Source organism: Mugil cephalus, chromosome 17 (genome assembly GCF_022458985.1).
Source record: "Mugil cephalus isolate CIBA_MC_2020 chromosome 17, CIBA_Mcephalus_1.1, whole genome shotgun sequence".
Taxonomy (NCBI): domain Eukaryota; kingdom Metazoa; phylum Chordata; class Actinopteri; order Mugiliformes; family Mugilidae; genus Mugil; species Mugil cephalus.
In genome coordinates, this window is record NC_061786.1 from 14,614,010 (window position 1) to 14,633,119 (window position 19,110).

The 19,110-nt window shown below is 48.6% G+C and overlaps 1 protein-coding gene across 6 annotated transcripts in view; it reads left to right on the forward strand.

The window, feature by feature from the left end:
• meis2a (Meis homeobox 2a) overlaps positions 1-19,110 on the forward strand; it is a 79,333-nt gene that overhangs the window by 25,615 nt on the left and 34,608 nt on the right. For 5 of the 6 annotated variants that reach the window (XM_047611590.1, XM_047611592.1, XM_047611594.1 and 2 more), the window contains one exon: positions 8,170-8,315. In XM_047611590.1, the coding sequence (XP_047467546.1) occupies positions 8,170-8,315 (146 nt within the window). The remainder of the gene's footprint in view (positions 1-8,169; positions 8,316-19,110) is intronic. The other variant, XM_047611591.1, reaches the window with a different exon arrangement.

A 19,110-nucleotide genomic window follows, 5' to 3' on the forward strand; every position in this document is an offset into this window, starting at 1 on the left:
TCTCTCCTTCCCTTGCCCCATTCTTAATAGACAGACTGTATTCCTGCTCTTTCAGACCCCCACCCCCACCGCACTACATTCCCTTCCCACCAAATTCCTGTCTTTGCAGGGATGGGACGAAAGGGTATTAAACTTGAAATCTCTGGTGCGAAAGCTGACTAGAACGGGACATTCCCGCTGCTGCAGCCATCAAGCCGGACATTCCTCCGCTCTGACTGGGACACCGCTGGTATTGTGAAACAGGGGGGGCACAAGAGACAGGACAGCGGAGGCTGGTGTAAGACTTAGAAAAACAACCCACCACCACGCGAAACACAAATTTGTGTTTTTGTGCGAGCCGCGTCAGTCGAGTGTGACGGTCACCGGAGGATATTACTTTATTAAATGAATGAGTGGGCAACACATTTCTGCACAGAGGGGGACAGACGGGCCGCATAGGAAGTATCCCTTGTGCCAAAGTGACCTTGGCCGCACTGTTGTCACGGCCACTGCCATCCACCCCTCGCAGCCCTTGACCCCAGAACCAAAGCCTGTAAACGGACTGTCCTTGACTCCCCCATAATGGGGGATTTCAAGGCAGGTTGAGAAGGGGTTATGGGTGATGAATTGGGTTTTTAGTGAGCTCATTAGGAAGCCAAACAGAGTTTAGACTGGCGGAGCGGAGCAACAGTGCAGTAATCAGTTCTGCTCGCTTTGTTCCCTGCCTCCAGGACATTCGTGTGAAAAAAAAAAAAAAAAAAGAGAGAGCGAGAGAGGGAGAGCGAAGAGTAAAAAAAAAAAAAAAAAACTTCATGGCATTTGGCTGATGAGAGGGCTGCTGAGCAGAGGCTACAATCTGATGGTTGACTTGTTGATTTATAAACCTTTTAATTCATTTACTCTACCTACATCCCCGGCCCTGCGCAGAAAAACACTCGTCTCCGTTAAACCCCTTTGATCCCTCTGTCCATCAGGTGAGGCAAACATGTCTGTAATAACTCCAAGCCGTCCCCGTTCAGTGTGAGAGCGTCCAGTTTGTTTGTTTGGTTTCAAATTGTAATTGAGGGTAGAGAATCGCCGCATTTGCCGTTCGTCGTACATAGCCTCAAACAGTATAAGTTCTTCGAATCACGAAACCACACTCGGTTAAAGTTGGCAGCCAACGTACAGCCGCCCTTTCTGGTGGTTTTCGGTAGAAGACTTTGATATACAATAGTTCCTAGCGGGGATTATAAAGCCATCGCTTTGCTCGCAGATGGATCCATATGATGCGTCTGTGAGGTCTCCATCTCTTTGTTTACTTTTGCTCTGTCTCATCTCCTCATACCCCTGCTTTCCTCTCTTTCTTCTTAACGTTCCAAAGTTGAGCGACTCAGTCATTCTGAGGAAGCACATTTAGTTTTTTACTAACGATCATGCTTGTTTCAATTTAATGTTGTCCCAAATACTGTTGGAAAATACCTCTCCTTTAATTTTTAATTCAGCATCAAACCTTAGGATTTAGGTGTGCTTCTGCAGGTGCACGCCGGACTGTTTCTCTATTGTAACAATTATAAATTATAGAGTGAGTAGTGTCGATATATGCAGTTTTAACCCCCGAGAACAACTTCACCGTAACATGTTATGGGAATAATATAACGGGAGAATATAAATACAGAAGCAAGGTTCGGGCTGATACATGGGCAGGTTTGCAAATTAGTTTGTGCAGAAACAAGTGATGAACTGCGATTACCTGCGAGACCAATTAGCCCCGTTCGAATTGCGAATGCTAGGGAAGAGCGGCGGCACTTCCTTCCTTCTGCGGCGTTCGAGTGCATGGCGAGCAGGGTGGAGTTGTCAAGGAGGCAGAGAGTGTGAAATGTCTGGTGGAGACCCAAAGCCCTTCATTAGCCACTGATCCCTGTCTGCTGAGTGAGGGGCAGTCATGGGCATCACAACTCCCTTTTAGTCGCCCCCCGCACCTCCAAAAAAAAAAAAAAAAAAAAAAAAAAAGCGGGGTTGTCGGGGAGGGTGTAGGGTAGCTCCCCCATCCCCTGCAATTTAGCCCTTTGCCATTCATGCAAATTGGGTCCTGACATCTGCAACAGCCTGCCTCCTTTCTTTTATACATCTTTATTCCACTCCTCCATTCCTCTTTTCTTTGGATCTTTTTTTTTCTCCCCCCCCCTCCTCAGATAAAGCGCCCCTTCAGATGGCAGGGCCTTGTCGTGGCTGACGCGCATTCTTTCATATACATAATCCACATCTGTGCGAAAGCGGCACTTTTCGGCGTGTTTATATACACGCGTATATGTGCAGAGCTAAAAACTAAAAGGGAAAGTTAAATTAAAGATCCCAGGAGGCATAACCGATCATTATGAGATCCTCAAAGCTCTAATTTATGATGTAATAAGATCATCCCTGTTGCAGGCAGCAGGTTAATCACTCTATTTTTTTTAGGTTCTTGGCAGATTATATTCTTATGGAAAGATCAAGGGAGGCAGTGAGTCTGGAGGAAAGGCAGTTAGTAACCAGGCAGCTCGCCCCCTCCCTCCGCTTCTGGACGGACCAGTATTCTTTGGCTCCAGGGTAGAGGCTGAAAGGGGAAGGTGGCTGTGCTCCAGCATATATTTTGAGTTAAAAGGTAAAAGAGTCTAACTGGCTGTTAAAAAACAAGTTTTACCTCCAACCCGGCGCCCTCACCCCTCCCCTCTCTTTCTCTCGGCTCCCTCCACTCCAGCCTCGCCCTCTGTGGCAGGGATGTGCACAGTGGGGTCAGCGCTGTGCCCGTGAGAGGAGCGAGAGGCCTTGTATCAGTGGAGAGGCGATAGCTATCTCCAGCATTCCAGGGATGACAGAGAGATATCTGTCTGATGGCAGGGTTAGGGGGCTTAAAGAAGGGGGCGGAGAATGGAGGGAGGAGAAGAGGTACAGGAGTTGTTGAGCAACTACCACCACCCCCACCGCCACCACCACCACCACCACCACCACCTCCCTCTTTGCTTCCCTCCATGCCTTTCTTGCTGCCTGACTGCCTCGCTTCCCCACACATAGAAAAAAAAAAAAAAAAAAACATCTAATTAGAAGCTCTTATTCCACTTCATTTAAGGGAACACTTAATGATGTGTTTTTGGGGGGAGACAACTACACATTATTTCTCATGCAAAAGGAACCGCTCAGTTGTAGCCCCCAGGATGCAGATACAGCTGTGTTTGCGATGGAAGTTTGTCCTCATTTCTCCGGGTTGTCGCGGCCATCGGAGAAAAATGGCCGCGTTTTCTCGCTCACCTGTAGCCAGCGTCCTGGTGGTGGTGGCGGTGGTGGCGACGGTGGTGGTGGGGGGGTCGGTAAAGAGGAGGAGGGTAGTGACATCTGAGTTTGGCAGGGAGACTTGCTGAAGGAGAGAGTTTGTTGTAATTGCTCTGACAGGTTTTAAGGCTGTTAATGACTCCGGGCCGAGCGCTACCAATTTGTCAGCATGCTTGCTGTTTACTAAGCTGTTGTTTTATGGTCCAGTGCAAGGGGCTGCTGCTTGTTTAAGCACAGATCAGGAAATAATCAGCGTAAAACACTGGCTGCAGTGGTGCAGCCGCACTAAAACAGCTCCGTTTAGAGCCCTCATCTACTGTATGGATCTGAATGAGCGCAGTAAACCATATGGTGTGTGGTCACCCAAAAAAAAACACACACACAAACAAACTGACAGCTTTTTTTTTTTTTTACTGATAGAAACTGAGTGCTCGGGTGTGTTTTTTTTGTTATTAAGGGGGTTGTGTTCTACTTCTCTATGTCCTACGTCACGTCGGTGCGAAGCATATTGCAAGCATGCGGTTATAGCGAGAAGACCTGTAATCCTCAGAGGCCTCGCCGTTCCACTGGTGTGAATAGAACCTCTACGCGTTTGTGTGTGTGTGTGTGTGTGTGTGAGAGAGAGATTGTGTGTGCGTCAAGAGCATGTGGTCTCAGAGCCGGCAAAGACCCCTTCGTAAATCCAGAGTAAATAAAAGGGGTAACCAGACGGACAAAAGAGGAGCCCCCACTGCTTCTCTCATTCGCTGCCATTTGGGGGACTGAATGTGCTAAACGCCGCTTATGTTGGCTGAAAAGTTGGGGAGAAAAAGAGCGAAAAGGGAGGCTCTAAATCCCCCCCTCTTCTTCTCTTTTCTCTTCATTCTCTGCGGCCAAGCCTGCCGGGATAGAGGTGGTGTAATGGGAGGGTGTCGGAGGGAGAGGTGGAGGGCCCCGGTCACTATGGCGTGCTGAGGTAGAGGAGGCTAAAGAAACTCCTGTGACAACACGACTGTTAGCTTCTGTTCTCCGTCGACTCCTCTTCCCTCTTAACTCTCCTCGTGAGGTTGTTTTTTTTTGTTGTTTTTTTCTCTCTCTCTGTCTCTCTCTCTCCTCTTGTCCTTATTTGGGTGAGCTTGGGTGAACATGCCTGACTAGTTTGGGCTGACAGGGGGGCGTAGGGGGTCTGTTGTAATTAGTCACTTTAACCACAGCTTCCATAAGCCACTGCTTCTACACTCTTGCTTCATTACCCTGAAACAAATGCCGGGGCCTCCCAGAGCAAAATCGCTGCACAGCCCTTAGAATAATACACACACACACACACAATATCTAAGGCTTGTCTAGAGCCTCTTCAGTATGTGTATTAATGGTATAGGGAGAAGTCTGGAGTGTTATTTGATAACTAACCATGACTGGGTTCGAATGTGTTTTCCAGCTATTGACATGTCATTATTTATTCACACTTGAGTATGTGAGAATGGTTGGAGCAGCAGAGGGAAGCCATTCTGGGCGTGCTGATAGCTGCAATATGTGTTACTCGTGGTCATATCCATAATACTTCCAGGGCTGAGTAGACCGTAGTGGCTCCCACAAGGGCAGGGTACCTCCTAGACGCGAAGCGCAGACGGGCTCCGGAGTCATTAGGACTCCCATGAAGTCCCCCTCACTCTCAGCAGAGACCGTAGGACGCTCCGCGCTAAACAAATCTTTCCGTGCGAGAAATCCTGAAGCGACCCTGAATGTGCCAGCATTAGATAAGCAGAGTTGCAATGTGTTTACAGTCCTATCCCAGCCCGTTAATGAGCTCAGCCCTGAGACCAATTTACTCACAAGGAGATATATCTGAATGCATTTTTAATAACCACCCACTGGTGATGAGAGAGGGAATGTATGTGAGCGTAATGCGCTCTTGGACTTGTTTGTTTGCCAGTGCGCCGCTCGTTCGCTCCCTCGCCCTCATTGCGTTCGGTCATTGTCTTCCATCTTGCCTGATTACGGCTTTCCGCGCACATTTTCATACGCGCCGAAAACTTTCGTTGCAAGCACTTTAAGTCAAGATGTTGATAAAGTGAGGGAGGGGGGTGGGGAGGGGGGGGGGTGAGAGGGGAGGGAAAGCTAGGGAAGACAGAGAGAGGGGAGAGTAGGGGAGGGAGGGCGGTGTGTTGGGGGGGGGGGGCTGTCTTTTTTCCGTCTCCAAGGGCGCTGCTTTTCCAAAAGTGCCTGGGGCTACACTCCAGCACCTCGGCTCCCCTAGGCCTTTCGGCTGCCTCCTAATAGCCAACCCCCATCTGTGTCACATGGCCAGATGATGGGACGCTTCCCCCTGCTCTGCCCTGCACTTTTTTTTTTTTTTTTTCCTCTCCCATTTTTTTTTTTTTTTTTTTTTTTTTTCAGAGTGCACATCCACACAGGTTAGAATGGCAGAGTTGCCAGGGAACAGTCAGAAGCCATTAGCGTTTGGGACAATTTGCCCTGGAGCGTTCCTTCTCTCGCTCATAAGAAAGGAGTGGGGGTGGATGCAAAGCACCAGCTCTCCTTTAGATGTAATGAGGTTGTGCAAGTTGGATCTTCTTTATTCTATTTCTTCTCTTTCTTTATTGCTCTTGCTTCTTCTTCTCCTTGTTTTTTTTGTCTTCCTTTTCATGTTCTGTCCACACTTCCCTGCTCCCTCCTCCATTTAGAGTACACATATTTCTGCGTTTTTATACACACACATATATATATACATAGTTAATCAAAAACAACTATTGAAAGTGTACACAGAATTAATGCTTGAGCGCCGCACGTCTGATCTGTGGACACATGCCAGTATCCGTGTGCATGTACGAGAAGGGAGAGGAGCTGAAAAGCACCGGAGTCTGGTTTCATCCTTGCGGGCTGGGGCAGGAGGCAGCGAGCATGCTGGGTAATGAAGTGACAGGTCAGTCTGTAAATACGCACGGGTCGCTCTGGCCCTGGCCAGGGGGGAGGCTATCGCATTGCAGTGAAAATGGAAACGTCAATAAAATTAATCTGCCGGCCTTTTGGCCACTGTGTGGTTCTATTGGATGAGCCTGACTGCTCACAGCAGGAGAGGGATTTGGAGACTTGCTCGAAAATCAACACAAAACCTGGCGGCATACAAACAAACACCAAACTGTGTATCAACATTATTCAGTGAGGCTCAAAAGCCGAGAAACAAAGGGAGGGTGGTTGAAATTCACAGCTCACTAGTTGTGTTTTTATTGAAGTTTGGAAGCAAACTGGGGGGAGTTAGACTTAGCTTCCGTATGGGTCGCATTTCTCAGGAAGCCCCCTCACAGTCAGGGTAGGGCTACGGCCAGACCAGCGTTTATTGTTTTAGGCTTTCCTGAACAAGGATTCGTACTTAGCCTGGGATTTATGGCATTTGCAGCTAATGAATGCCCATTCTACAATTACAACACCCCTAGTCTCTGTCCCTATTCCCATATGTCCTTCGCGGGGGCTGTTGCTTCTTTAACTTCACACAGGGAGCGCAAAGTCGGCACTTCTCTGTTTTCCTCTTTCGTGTGGCTCTACACTAATGATGTGGAAGGAAAACACTGGTGCACAGACAGAAAAGAAAGACAGAGAAGGGGAAAAAAAGAGGGGGAAACAAGGGGGAGGAATGAAAAAAGAAAGTGGGAAAAGTAGTTAGAAGTGCGGGCCCCTGCTGTCCTTGTATTCTTCATTTATTTTGCATTTGATTACGCCACCAGTCGGATCCTTTTTCTTTCCCCCCTTTTTAATGTTATTAGTTCAAATATTTATGCGAGATTAAGGCTTGTATAGGTGCCCGTGATTGATGCCTCCCCAAAAACAGGAGGACATGCGAGTCTGAATTTTGAGAATGTCAGGGTCCTTCTCTTCCTTAGTGGAGGAGTTTTTCAGATACATAATTTAGATGCCCTCAAGGAAGGCTTTCAAGGCATTTGTGCCCGGGGGCAAGAAAAAATAACTATGACTGTTAAAAGTAAATCATTTTTGCTAATGCACAATTAATGCCGGGGAAGAGGAACAAGAAAAGGGTGAGGGACAGAGATGGAAACTTCAATTTAAAGGAGAAATCGTGCTGGAGTATGTGCATGTTTTCCTCGCGAAATCAAACGCTGACGGACATTAATGCAGGCAAAGCCGCCGCTGGCCTGTCATGCTAATCTTGTGGCGGAATGGGCGGGGGTGGGGGGCGGGGGGGATTGGTGGGGTTCAGGGGCGGTTGTGGAGTCGGGGTGGGGTGGGGTGGGGGGGGTTAGCAGACGACGAGTCCATTATGTGCATCGAAGTGCAACAACGAACCTCCCCAAATCGCGTATCTAGTTTAATACTCGACGTCGTGAATTCATGAATGTTTGTGTATTACTATACGTACATGTCTGCATAACTCCACCCTGTCCCCTTTGGCTCTCTTCAAAAGATGAAAAAGTGCCCTACGTTATGTCAAGCATGCAAATTTAATTGAATTAATGACGTGGGTCCGAGTCTGCACTTGAAGGCTCCTTGTCCATTTTTTTTCTTTCTTCTACTGTACGGAAGGAGCGGGGACCCCAGTGTTTCAGCGTCCAACCATAACATTGCAGTCATTAACCCCTATTCCCCTCTCTCGTGCTCTTGGGTATAGAACGGCTCTGCTAGGCCTCTGTGTAAACCCCTCTCTTTCTGTACCGGCCTTCGTCTAAGGCCAGCTAAATCCCTCCACCTCCACATCATCACCACCCAACGCCGGCTTTGCTTCGGCAATTTCTCCCGGCCTAAGCGCAGCGCGTTTGAATTCCCTCGCAGTATCTGTGGTATTTGTCCATTTATCCGTCTTGCGTGAGCCTTAAACTCAGTTTTGACTGTACTCCTGTTTCAGCTTTTCCTTTTTTTTTTGAGTGATGTGGTCGGGGATGTTATTTAACCCTGGGTTTGGTTTCCGTCCAGGAGATGGCTTAGACAACAGCGTTGCATCGCCCGGCACAGGGGATGACGATGATCCAGACAAGGATAAGAAGAGGCAGAAAAAGCGTGGCATTTTCCCTAAGGTGGCCACTAACATCATGAGGGCGTGGCTGTTCCAGCATCTCACGGTAAGCAGTTTTTTTTTTTTGGCACATTTCGAAGATGCACACACGTGGGATAAACCCGGCTAGAGGCACGTTAAAACAAAACGCACGCGCTTGTCACGTTGGAGTCGCTGAGGCAGCGTGGGAGTGAGTGACGGGAGTGATGTGACGCTCACCTGTCAGCCACCTGTCAGAGGGACACAGTGACCAGGTCAATCTAATCAGACTGGACTGTTTACTCTACTCAGCACACTCTGGGTAAGAGGGTCCAGCCGTGCAGGACATTCGCTCTAATACGAGATGCGCTGTTTGTCAGGAGATTAAGACGAGGTGTGGTAGTTACTGGTGTGAGTGGAATTGTTTAAGGGTTTGACGGATTTGTCGAGCGCTGCAGTATTTCTTTGGCCTTTCTTCGGTCTGTTCACTAAACACGTCTACGTCCTGCGCACTTGTTGTGGGGAAATTGTTTGTTTGCCGAACAGCTCAGTCAGCCACTGGCTCGTTCACTTTACCCAGAGATGCTGCTTGGATTAAATATTTAAATGCTGCAGTAATTCAAATTTAGTAAAATAATCTCTCTCTTCGTCTGCTCTCTCTCTCTTTCTCTCTTTCTCTGTGTCGGCCCGTGCCCGGGCGCGTGCGTCCCAGCGAATAAAGGGGGTGGTCCGCATGTCCGCTCACCCTTGCTAATGTCAGGACATTATCAGAACATCAGGCTGTATTGATTTTGCAACACAGGTCAGATTTCAGGAGGAGGTGGCCACGCCGGGACACATAAGCCGCCTGAGCTCGTGGCTCCCTGTCCCGGAGACGGAGGGACAACGCGGGGCGTGGGGGGTGGAGGGTGGGGGGATGGGCAAAGTTGAAGAAGAGAAAGCAGAAGAGAGTTTGGTTCCCGAGCTCCCGTCTCACAGATCGTCCACACATTTAAGAGGGTCAGGTGCCCCCCGTGCACCCTCCGGCCCCCACCGCCACCGCCACAGTGCCCGCTCCCTTCTCAAAGCCCCTGTACCCTGATTACCTAACCAAAAGCCCTAGTAATAAGCGGCCAGCAAATACAGCCTAATTGAAAGGGCTGTAAATCCATTACATATTGGTCAGGGATAATCAGGAGTGCTTTAATCACTTTTATCTATTCAGGAGCAGTGAAGCTGCAACAGCAAAGCCCTGAGCCTCACAGGCCTTAGCGGCTCCACCACGCCAGTCTGCACGCTTATTATTCTCATCATTATCAAAATGACTTCACAGCTGTTCACAGCTCCATCGCTCCCTGACTGGAGAGCTCTCACCAAACCGTAAAGACTGCGCTTCATTCACAGGCTCGAGGCGGGCGGGAGGCTCAACTTTTTTTTTTTTTTTTTTTTTTTATTATTATCATTATTATCTGGGAGAACTTTTTTTTCCTGCTTTAGGTCTTTTTCCCTCTCTTGTGTTTAGGGTAGGCCTCCTTTGTGTATAAGTGGGACAAACAAAAAATGTTTTATTGAGGCGGAATTTACCGTACGTTCGTACGCACATGCTCAAAGTACATAAACACACGTAATGTTTAGACTCATGATTTGGCATTTCTCCTGGGGAAAGCCACACACGGCTTCGGCGCTCCCGTCCTCGCGGCCCTCCTGGTGGAGTCGCCGAAAATTTCCTTTAGAATTGTTTTAAAATTGAAAGGGCGGTAGGAGGAGGAGGTGGCGGAGGAGGAGGAGAAGGAGGAGGAGGAGGGGAAGCCCCAAGAGCTGGTTAATTCAGCACTTTTCCAAGGCTCTCTTTTTTCTCTGTCCCCGAGTCTCTTTATCACATCCCCTGCTTGTAGATGTTCTCCAATCTTTATTTGTTTCTTTTGTGTAAAGCCCTGGCTAGTCTTGTACAAATAATAATCCCTCCCTTTTAACCTGCCTTCATTTCTCTTCTGAGGAAGAGGACTAATTGAATTATCCCCCTTCTCTTCTCACCGTCCAGTTCTCCCACCCATAAACTCTCTCTCCCAACCACACACACACACACACACATTCTCCTTTCTTTTAATTTGTTAAGCAAATGTATTTGCCATAGCTGGATGCGTTTGTGCATGGGTGAATTCTTGGGGACTTTGGCCCCTGAATGGCCTATAGCAGTATTCTGCTATTCACGCATTCATTAACTGAGGGGTGAGGAGTGAAAGGAGCGGCCTTGTATTTTCTCAAACTGAGGGGCCAGCATGGAGCTCCTCTTCCATGAGCCACAGGGGTCTCTCTACATATGTTCTCAACATCCAGCCATTGTCACATCTTCTGAAAAGCTCAAAAGGACAGGACCCCCCCCCCACCCCCCTCCTCCACACACACACACACACACCCTTCCTTCACGCACAAAAAAACAACACAGGCCAATAGTAACAACTGTTGGCTTTTAGATTCAGTATAACAAAATTGCCCTCTACCGCTCCCCTCCCACCCCCCCTTTCGCTTTAATCTGACCTCACACTCTCTTGGGAGAAACCCCGAGATTGTTTTCTCCATGTGAGATATAGAAAGTAACCTCAGGTTTGCCGCCAATCCTACCTTGCCAAAATCCCAGCTGAGGGGGGGGAAATACATTTTTTTTTTTTTTTTATTAATCTCGCACAACATGAAAAGACTCTGCTACTCCTACTCTGCAGAGGAGCTGTGATAACCCCGACCTCTTTTATGTCGAGGCCATATGTACGCGCACCAGAGAGCACGTGAGCTGGCAACCTTAAGCGCCCCATATGTAATTGGCAAACGGCTGGACCGATCAGCTGGTGTGAGCTGGCAGAAGAGGGTCAGACTGTCTCTGCACTCCCTTCTTCTATCCTCCCTCCCACTCTTTCTCTCTCTAATACCCCCCCCCCCCCTCCTCCTCCTCCTCCTCCACCCCCCTCCCTTGCCATGAGTTTCTGGATGTCTTCCAGCCACATTAGGGGAAGGGAAATCCCAGACTGTTGGTATAAGCTTTTCAATACTACAGGGAGATTATGTTATCAGAAAGGTAAACTTCACTGTTAGGGGTAAAATGTTCTGCTGTACTTCAAAAGCGTGGACTACAGACTCCAGGATAAGAAGAGAGGGTTGGATAGGTAGATAGAGTGAAACGCAAGTTAGAAGAATAAAAAGTCACGGATGGAAGTGATGAGACAGGGCGGTAGAAATAAAGGAGTTTTCTTTTTCTGGCTGTTGCAAAAGTGATGCCCCTTTGTGTCTGGCAAAAAAAAAAAAAAAAATTGCAATTAGCCCCATGGCGCCCCTGGCCTTGCTTCCCTCTCACCCCCCGCTAGCCCCAACTCACCCCTGTAAAGACAAGGGTCGGCCTTGCAATGAAAACAGGAAGCACTCAGATACAAAGATACCACTCTGGGCTATGGCCTTGTCTTTTGCCTAGTGTAAACCCTCAAACACCTATGAAAATAAATAGGGGACCTCGGGAGCAAACGGGGCCAGCTTGAAAAAAAAAAGTTGGGCGAGGAGAAGGAGGGAGGGAGGGAAGGAAGGATCGAGTGCGGCGGGAGAGGGAGAGTGGTCAGTCGGATGAGTAAATAGGTAGCTCGCTGGGGAATCAAGCGTCTCAGGTTCTTGCGCCGGGCCACCCTTTGGCCTGGGTGTTTGGGGGAAATGCTGTTAAGCTGCTAAGCCAGGTGTATTGGTCCCCTGGGCTCCTTGAAAGGGAAGCGATATATCCTTTGGTCATTTAGAGAGTCCTTGGACTGTGACGTAGAGCGGGAGTGTTCAGATGAGAAATGGTTACGCTGGATTCAATTAGATTTAGAAGTTGTTATAACTATAATAATTAAGTATTGACTTGTTAAAAGTGTTTTTGACTGAAGTGATGACCATAACTGTGGAAAACCCGGAATGCCAGAGCTCCGACACCCACCCCCGCTAATACAGGCGTTGACCAAAGTGAGGACCTTTGTGAGGAGTTGAGTACTGTGCCGCAAACATCGTTAGATACACTAGTGACAGTGCTTACCCCCTCCAAGCTCCACACACACACACACACCACACGCGCACTCCCAACATAGCATTAGTCTCCATGACAACAGGGTGTCATCGTCGGGTCGAGCCCTCCTATGGGAGCTGCTCTCTGCGCCACCCTTTATAGACGCACATAAAAGAGCCAGCTAGGGTCATTCACAAGACATGGGCGCAGGCAAGGCCAAACCCTGGCAACGGATGTTTGTTCCATACGATAAACAAGTGTACGAGTCCATCCCTCAAAAAGAGAGGGCATGTTGTTTGAGTAGACTAAACAGCCGGCCTTGTCGTATCACCAGTTTTGTTTAAGCTTTTTTCTAGTCCTTGTAATCCTTGTGTGTTGTTCAAGCAGCATTTAACTGGTGGAGACGCACATCTGCAAACACTTTGAAACACCCAAGCCCTTCCTCCTTTTACACTGAACTGCCGAAAGCTGTTTATTCCATATTTGTTAGTGCCTACTCTTTCTTTCTAGTATGCATAGAGCCACGGTCCGGCTGTTTGTTTTTTTTAAATATACACTCGCTTCTAATTGAGTATAATTATGCTTATTTTTATTTTTTTTATGTATATATTTCTTTCAATAGTGTCAGGAAAGAGTTTTTACTAAAGTTTGGAGGTAAATATTAAAGTTGTTTTATATTTCAGGGATTTGCAAATCGCTGGGCTTTTTCTATCTCCTTAGGTTGTTGTGAGTTAGGTTGAAGAAAGGGTGGAGACAAAGGAGAGGCAGGGAGTGGGTTTAGGGGGTAAGAGCAAGGGTGAGGAGGGGGTAAAGAGGGGGCTCCTAAGGGTCACAGAGGTGGAAGCCTGGAGGAGGCCCACACACTAATCTGTCATGTGCTTGTTTGCCTCTGGAGCCCAAAAGTCAGTTCTCCAGTCACCCGTAGCAACCCAGGCGACAGTTTGGTTCACTGCCACCGTCCGAATGCGAGACTATCAGTGAAAGACGCGAGCGGGGGGGGGGGGGGGGGGGGTGGGGGGGGGGGGGGGACGAAAAAGAGTCATCACGTTGCTTTCGTGACAACACCCGCTGCTTTGTGTGTGTTTGCGAAACAGATGTTAGTGACAATATGACAGGATAGTTCGACGATGTTTAGCGCAGGAGTCACTGGTAATGAGTGTGGAGGAGGACCTTTGAGGGGAGGGGTTTAGGTTTTGGTGCATTGTCTAGTCACTGTGTTCGAATGTTGGCTGCTCAGCGACCCTGGAAAACAGAGACACAAGCCACCTCAGTCTGCCATCTGTTCTCCCCCAGCCAGGCCACCACCGAGGGGCTACCGCAGCGATGACAGGCCCTCAAATGCCGACCCCACTGAGAAATGATACCCCGGAAATTCTTTATTGTACTTGATAGGTTCGCCTTGCTTGTGATCATATAATGGATTAGGAAAATCCATAAAGAGCATCTCTCCTCCTATTTCAAAGAGTTAGCGCGTCTCAGCCTTCACGAGTGGCGAAAGCCTTGTTTACAGTGTGCTTTGGCATAGGTTGTAGCTGTTTAGTGCTGCATTAGAATGTAATAAGAGCTAATTCGTTTCATGCTCCGACATCAGACCTTTACACTTTGCCCCCTAATCCAGATCTGTCACAGTTCCACTTCAAAGCCAGCTAACCCCACGTGGAATCCACCGACACATAAAGCATGGCACATTAACCTTGCATACACCATGCAATGTGGGTGAGAGAAAGGGCTCGCAGTTTTTTTTTTTTTTTTTTTTTTTAAACTCCCACAGGCTTGATTTCTCCTTGAAACGAGCATCATGTTTTTGTGCATTTGTAAATGCAGGGATACCTTCATCACCCCGCCGCTTCTCCTCCTTCATGTTTGCTCTCATTTCCATCGCTTCCTGTTAATTTTCATTCCTGCTGTTTGCATCTTAATGCAGGTTGTTTAATGAAGTAGCAGAAATGAGTGCTTTCGCTAAGGGACTGTTTACGGCACATTCCCACTGCATGGAGGTGATTAAGCTGTGTGAAACTCCACAGTGTTTGCCAAGAAATAAAAAAAAAAAGAAAAAAAAAAGAAAAGGAGCAACTTATAACGTATCCTTCAGTAAGGCGAGAGAAAAACTGAGAGATTTCCCTGAAACGTGATGCACTGTGCCGTTTTGGAATGATGGTTTTTCAATCGGGGTTGTCCTCATTGAGGACCGGGAGCGCAGCGTGAGTTTAACCGGCCCCTGCAGAGGTGACTGCACATGCCCTGACCACAGCCGACTACAAACAGAGCTGACTCTGTGGAGGGCGGTCAGATTTATAAACTCCCTGCTCTGAACAGTGAGAGGCTCTTCCAAGAACACACATGCGCAACGCTGTGGAGACTTCTTTAAGGCCCTATGCTCCTACAAACCTTGTCGCTGCCTTCTGCGCTGGCCGTCGCCCGTGTAGCTGTAACACCGATCCAGGCTGGGACCCGGCTGAGCCACCTCTACGGGAATTAGGAATGTGTGACGTCATTTGTAATAAGGCACCCCCTGTAGTCATATGCGATAGCTTACAAGCCCCTGGTGGAGAAAAAAAAATGGCTTATTAAGATGGTGGCAGCTGATTCTGTGTCTATTTCCTTTTTCTAAACTTCTGGGGTTATCTTACCCATAACAAAATGTATAAGAGGATTTGGGTTTCACATCTTAGAGCTGGTTGCCTTAAATTACTCCTTACCCTTCCAGGGTTTCCACCCCGAAGGCTAAGTCTCATTGCCCCCACGGTTGATTACGGGTTTGTGGCAAGCGCTTGCTGGGGAACGGTGGCTGCTGTTTGCTGGGGGACCATAGAGGCCAATGAGATTCTGCTGCAGGCCTCCAAGCTGCCCCACTGTTGCTTTGATATTCATCTCACACCAAGGGAGGAAAATGCAAAAGGGAAAAGGAGCAGCGGAGCTGCAAACCAGGCTAAAGAAGGGAGGGAGGCAAGGGAAGAGAAAATATTGAGGGATGGAGGCACTGAGTAGAAATCAAAAGCAGACTATGTATTTCACTGTTTGGTTTGTCATGGGACCCAAGGTGCACCAAATCCCACTCCTGCCATTTTGTGTGATTTCGCTCCGCTCCCTTTCCTCCTCCACTCAAATGCGTGCTTTTGTTTTGCCCAGTGCACAGTCCAGGGCCAGGCATCGGGATTCCTGCACAGTGGGGTCCTTATAACTGGGAGCCATGTCTCTTGTTCTCACCCCCCCCCCCCCCCCCCCCCACCACTTCCTCACCTTTTCATTTTTTTCCCCATTGATATCCTCTCTCTTTCACTCTCTGAACATATGGACTGGTTTTTAAGAGGGAGCCCGGTCCACATCAAAGGCTGAGGCTGAGCGGGTCAATTTGTTGCTCCTTTTCCCCGACTCTTCCCCCTTCACCAGCCACAGCGGACCCTCCCTGCACCGCAGCCGTTTACCCAGAATGCTTCATTGCTCAGGCATTTCTGTCTGCCATATACAGTACATTGAGCCATGTGTTGTTTTTTTTTTGTGTCTGCCCAAGTTCACTTCAAACGTCTGGATTTCTCTGTAGCCACATCCACCTAAGATCGTTTAAGGCTACGCAAATGAGCGCGTGTGACGTGCAGCAATCAGCGCGTCAGAAAATAACTGCACCACACACTGATAAGAACAAGCAGATGAATAGAGGAACAAGAGAACCAATGAAAAATCGAATAAAAAGAAGAAATAAATATATAAATCCAAATCTGAGCGGAGCAGGGCTTGGCTCCAGATGTGAATCTCCCTGAATATTGATCGTGGAGAAAGCTAGTCCCCCCCATATCCCCGGGCTGCAGCGACTGGCACACAAAGCACTTCTCTAAAGCCCATAAACCAGCTTGTACAATTATTTAGATAAAGAGGGCGACAACAGCAGTGTATGCCTCCCAACCCAGAACCTCCTCCTTGGCTCGCATCCTACGACCACTCCTTCTCCTCCTTTTTTCGCATCTTGCGTGAAGATGAAAAAAAAAATGTAAAAGTGGTGGGGGGGGCAAATGTGTAATTAGCCACACGTTTCTGAATCCTCCTTAATGTTCATTACTGAAACCAGGGGCAATTACAAGTTCAAAGGGGTTTAGGGCACCCGCAGCCCGCATAATCAGTCACAAATTAAGCGCCGCTCATTTGTCATAGCGCACCATGCGCATTTGTACGTGTGCGCTGAAACACACATGCATGCACGTTGTCAGAGTTGAGTCACAGACAGGCTGACAGGCATCAATTTCCATACAGGCACAAATCTCAGCTGCCCCAAGGCTCAGGTCGCCCAATCCTCTTATGTTCTGATGCTTTGTTTTCACTAGACAACAGCAAACACCACTGACACCTTCACCTTAGCTTGCTCAACATTATACTGTACCTGCTTGCACTTATCCTCTTATAAGTGTCCTGTTTGCACTTACAATCCCCGCAGCCGCCGCCGCCGCCACCGCCACCTGTCCCAACTGTCTCCATTTTACAGCTTTTCTGTTTTGTTTTGTTTAGTTTTGTTTTAAACCTCTATCTTCATCTGTGTCCGTCTCTCCCCACCTGGCCGTGTCCCTGCAACACGTGACAGTGTGTGTTTCATGTCTGTCCCCGGAGGTGTATCTCGGTTACCTCTGGGGCTGGGTCACAATGGCTAATCCTGTCTTCAGGTGGCTGTTTAGCACAGTGAGAGGAGAGCTCGCCGAACCGGAGGTGAGCTCCTGTTACAGGACTCCCTGACCAGGGGTCACCTCAGACACTGGCGGAATACACACACACACACACACACACACACAGACACATGCACACATGTCCTGGCAGATAGTCAGTAATGCCTGCACATGCATACACTCAATCTGCTTTACACACACACTGAGCTGAGGTTTTCACAGACAAACACATTGAGCCGTCTTATCTGCCCCAGGTGGCTCAGCCTTCATCTCTCTCCCTACTTGTTCTTCTTTATCTGTCTACTGTACCGCTGCTCATCTAGTCTTTCGAAGTCGTCTCCCGTTCCCAGATCAGCCGTGTTCACATTAGGATTCCCTGATATGATCTCCATGAAGACTTGCTCCAGTGGCCATGCGTTGCCTGTCCTGCCCGGCACCTTCATTGTTCAAGCCGCTCTCACACAGGGGCACAGTCAGGTCTCTGGTGGATTGAATGGAGCCCTATCATGTGTGGCTCTGCCTCGGCGTAGTGGGAGAGGGAACTCATTTTTCACCGGGGGAACGACATCCATCTCGGCAGCCAAACGCTGGCTGTTTCATTAAGTAGCCCATCCAGGCAGACAGATGTGCTCACCACACAGCCATGTTTGCCTATGCACGAGCGTGTATTAACCCACAATCCTTTGGGGGAGATTAATAGGCTACCAGCCCCTTTCCATTGATTATCTCAATGCCATTTTCCCCTTCTTTCCTTGGCTAGATATTAAAAACTAATGAAGCCTATTGAAAACGAGAACCGCAAGTCTCTTCACGGATCATTTTAGGTTATTTGGACTCAAACAGAGAGGGATCTCTTTAAGGCACAGTTTGAGTCGAATTAAGAAAATAAATGTGGAGAGCAGTGTTGAAGAAACGGGAGGAGAGGAGAAAAAAAAAGGGAGGAAGAGTGCGACTGTAAAAAGATGTGTGTTTAAGAAAAGACAACTCTACGCTGACACATGGAGCGGAGACATGGCAGATGTTAGCAATTCCAGAGCACAGCAAAGCATTCCTAGTGTTGGAACCATGTCCTAATTGCCATAATGGAGGTGGTAAGCGCTGACAGTAATGGAGTCGTGGGGATCCTTCCCCAGCAACCTGAATTAGGGGCTGCTTGGCAGATCCACTTCAAGATGGCCCTTTTTTTCTCCCCCCCCTCAAGATAGACGGTTTTCTGCAACCCTTTTTATTTTTTATTCCTATTTGTCCCTTGACCACTTTTCCCTGCTATGGTGTGAGTGGAGGGGGCTAAGTGTCGGCGGTTGGCATTGCACCGGTGAAGGGTTGAGGTGTGCGAGGCAGATTTGGTCTGAGAGACCCGGCCGGTGAGTGAGCAAAGAGTTAAAAGCGTCCGTGTGATGGGCTCACCTCTGCACCAGGCCTGGTGAAAGGCGGCGGGGTGCTGTCGGGGAAAATGACTTCCTGAGACATTACCATCAATCACCAGACAGGTCAGGCCCCCCAATCCCACCATGAGGATGGAGAAGAGGAGAGAGGGGGGATGGGGGATGGAGGATTAGACTAAAGAGGTCGAAAACAGAAAGGAAGACTGTTGGGGAACAGACTATTAACAATCTCTTCCTCTCACCGTCTGACTGTTTTATGTCCTTCTCTTCCTCTGCCTATCTGTCTCCTCACGTCTTTCTCTGTTTCTATTTTCCGGTCCTCCATAAAACGGCTACCCGGGCATTCAAGAATGGCCCCTGCTGGTCAGAGTCCGCTCCTCGGCTCAATTGCATCATTAATTATTCCGCAGGCAGTGGGCTAGAAGCAAATCTAAAGAGAGGAACGGGAAATAGAGAGGGAGCAAGAGTTAGATGGGGGACAGCTGCCTTACACCCCCCAGTTGGTCCTTGCTCTCGCCGTGTCTCTCTTTCTCTTTCTGTAAATGAAGGATGGGAGAGGGGAGGGGCTTGGGTTACCTCAGTGAGCGGTAGTGTTACATTCCTGAGAAGGGAAGGGGTGGAGGGTGGTGGTGGGGGGGGGGTGGTTCAACGAGTTGTTGAAAAGAACACAGACGCTTGTCAACAGCCTCAGAGCCAGGGAGCCATCATGCCTTGCGTTAGGCCCGTAGGTCAACGACCTTCTGTTGCACCCAGAATGAGAGAGGTTGAGAGAAACAGGCGAGGGTGGGCGGGGGGAGTGGGGTGCCGCAAGGTACGTGTTGCTGCTCGTCTGTGGCGGAGATCAGTCAAAAG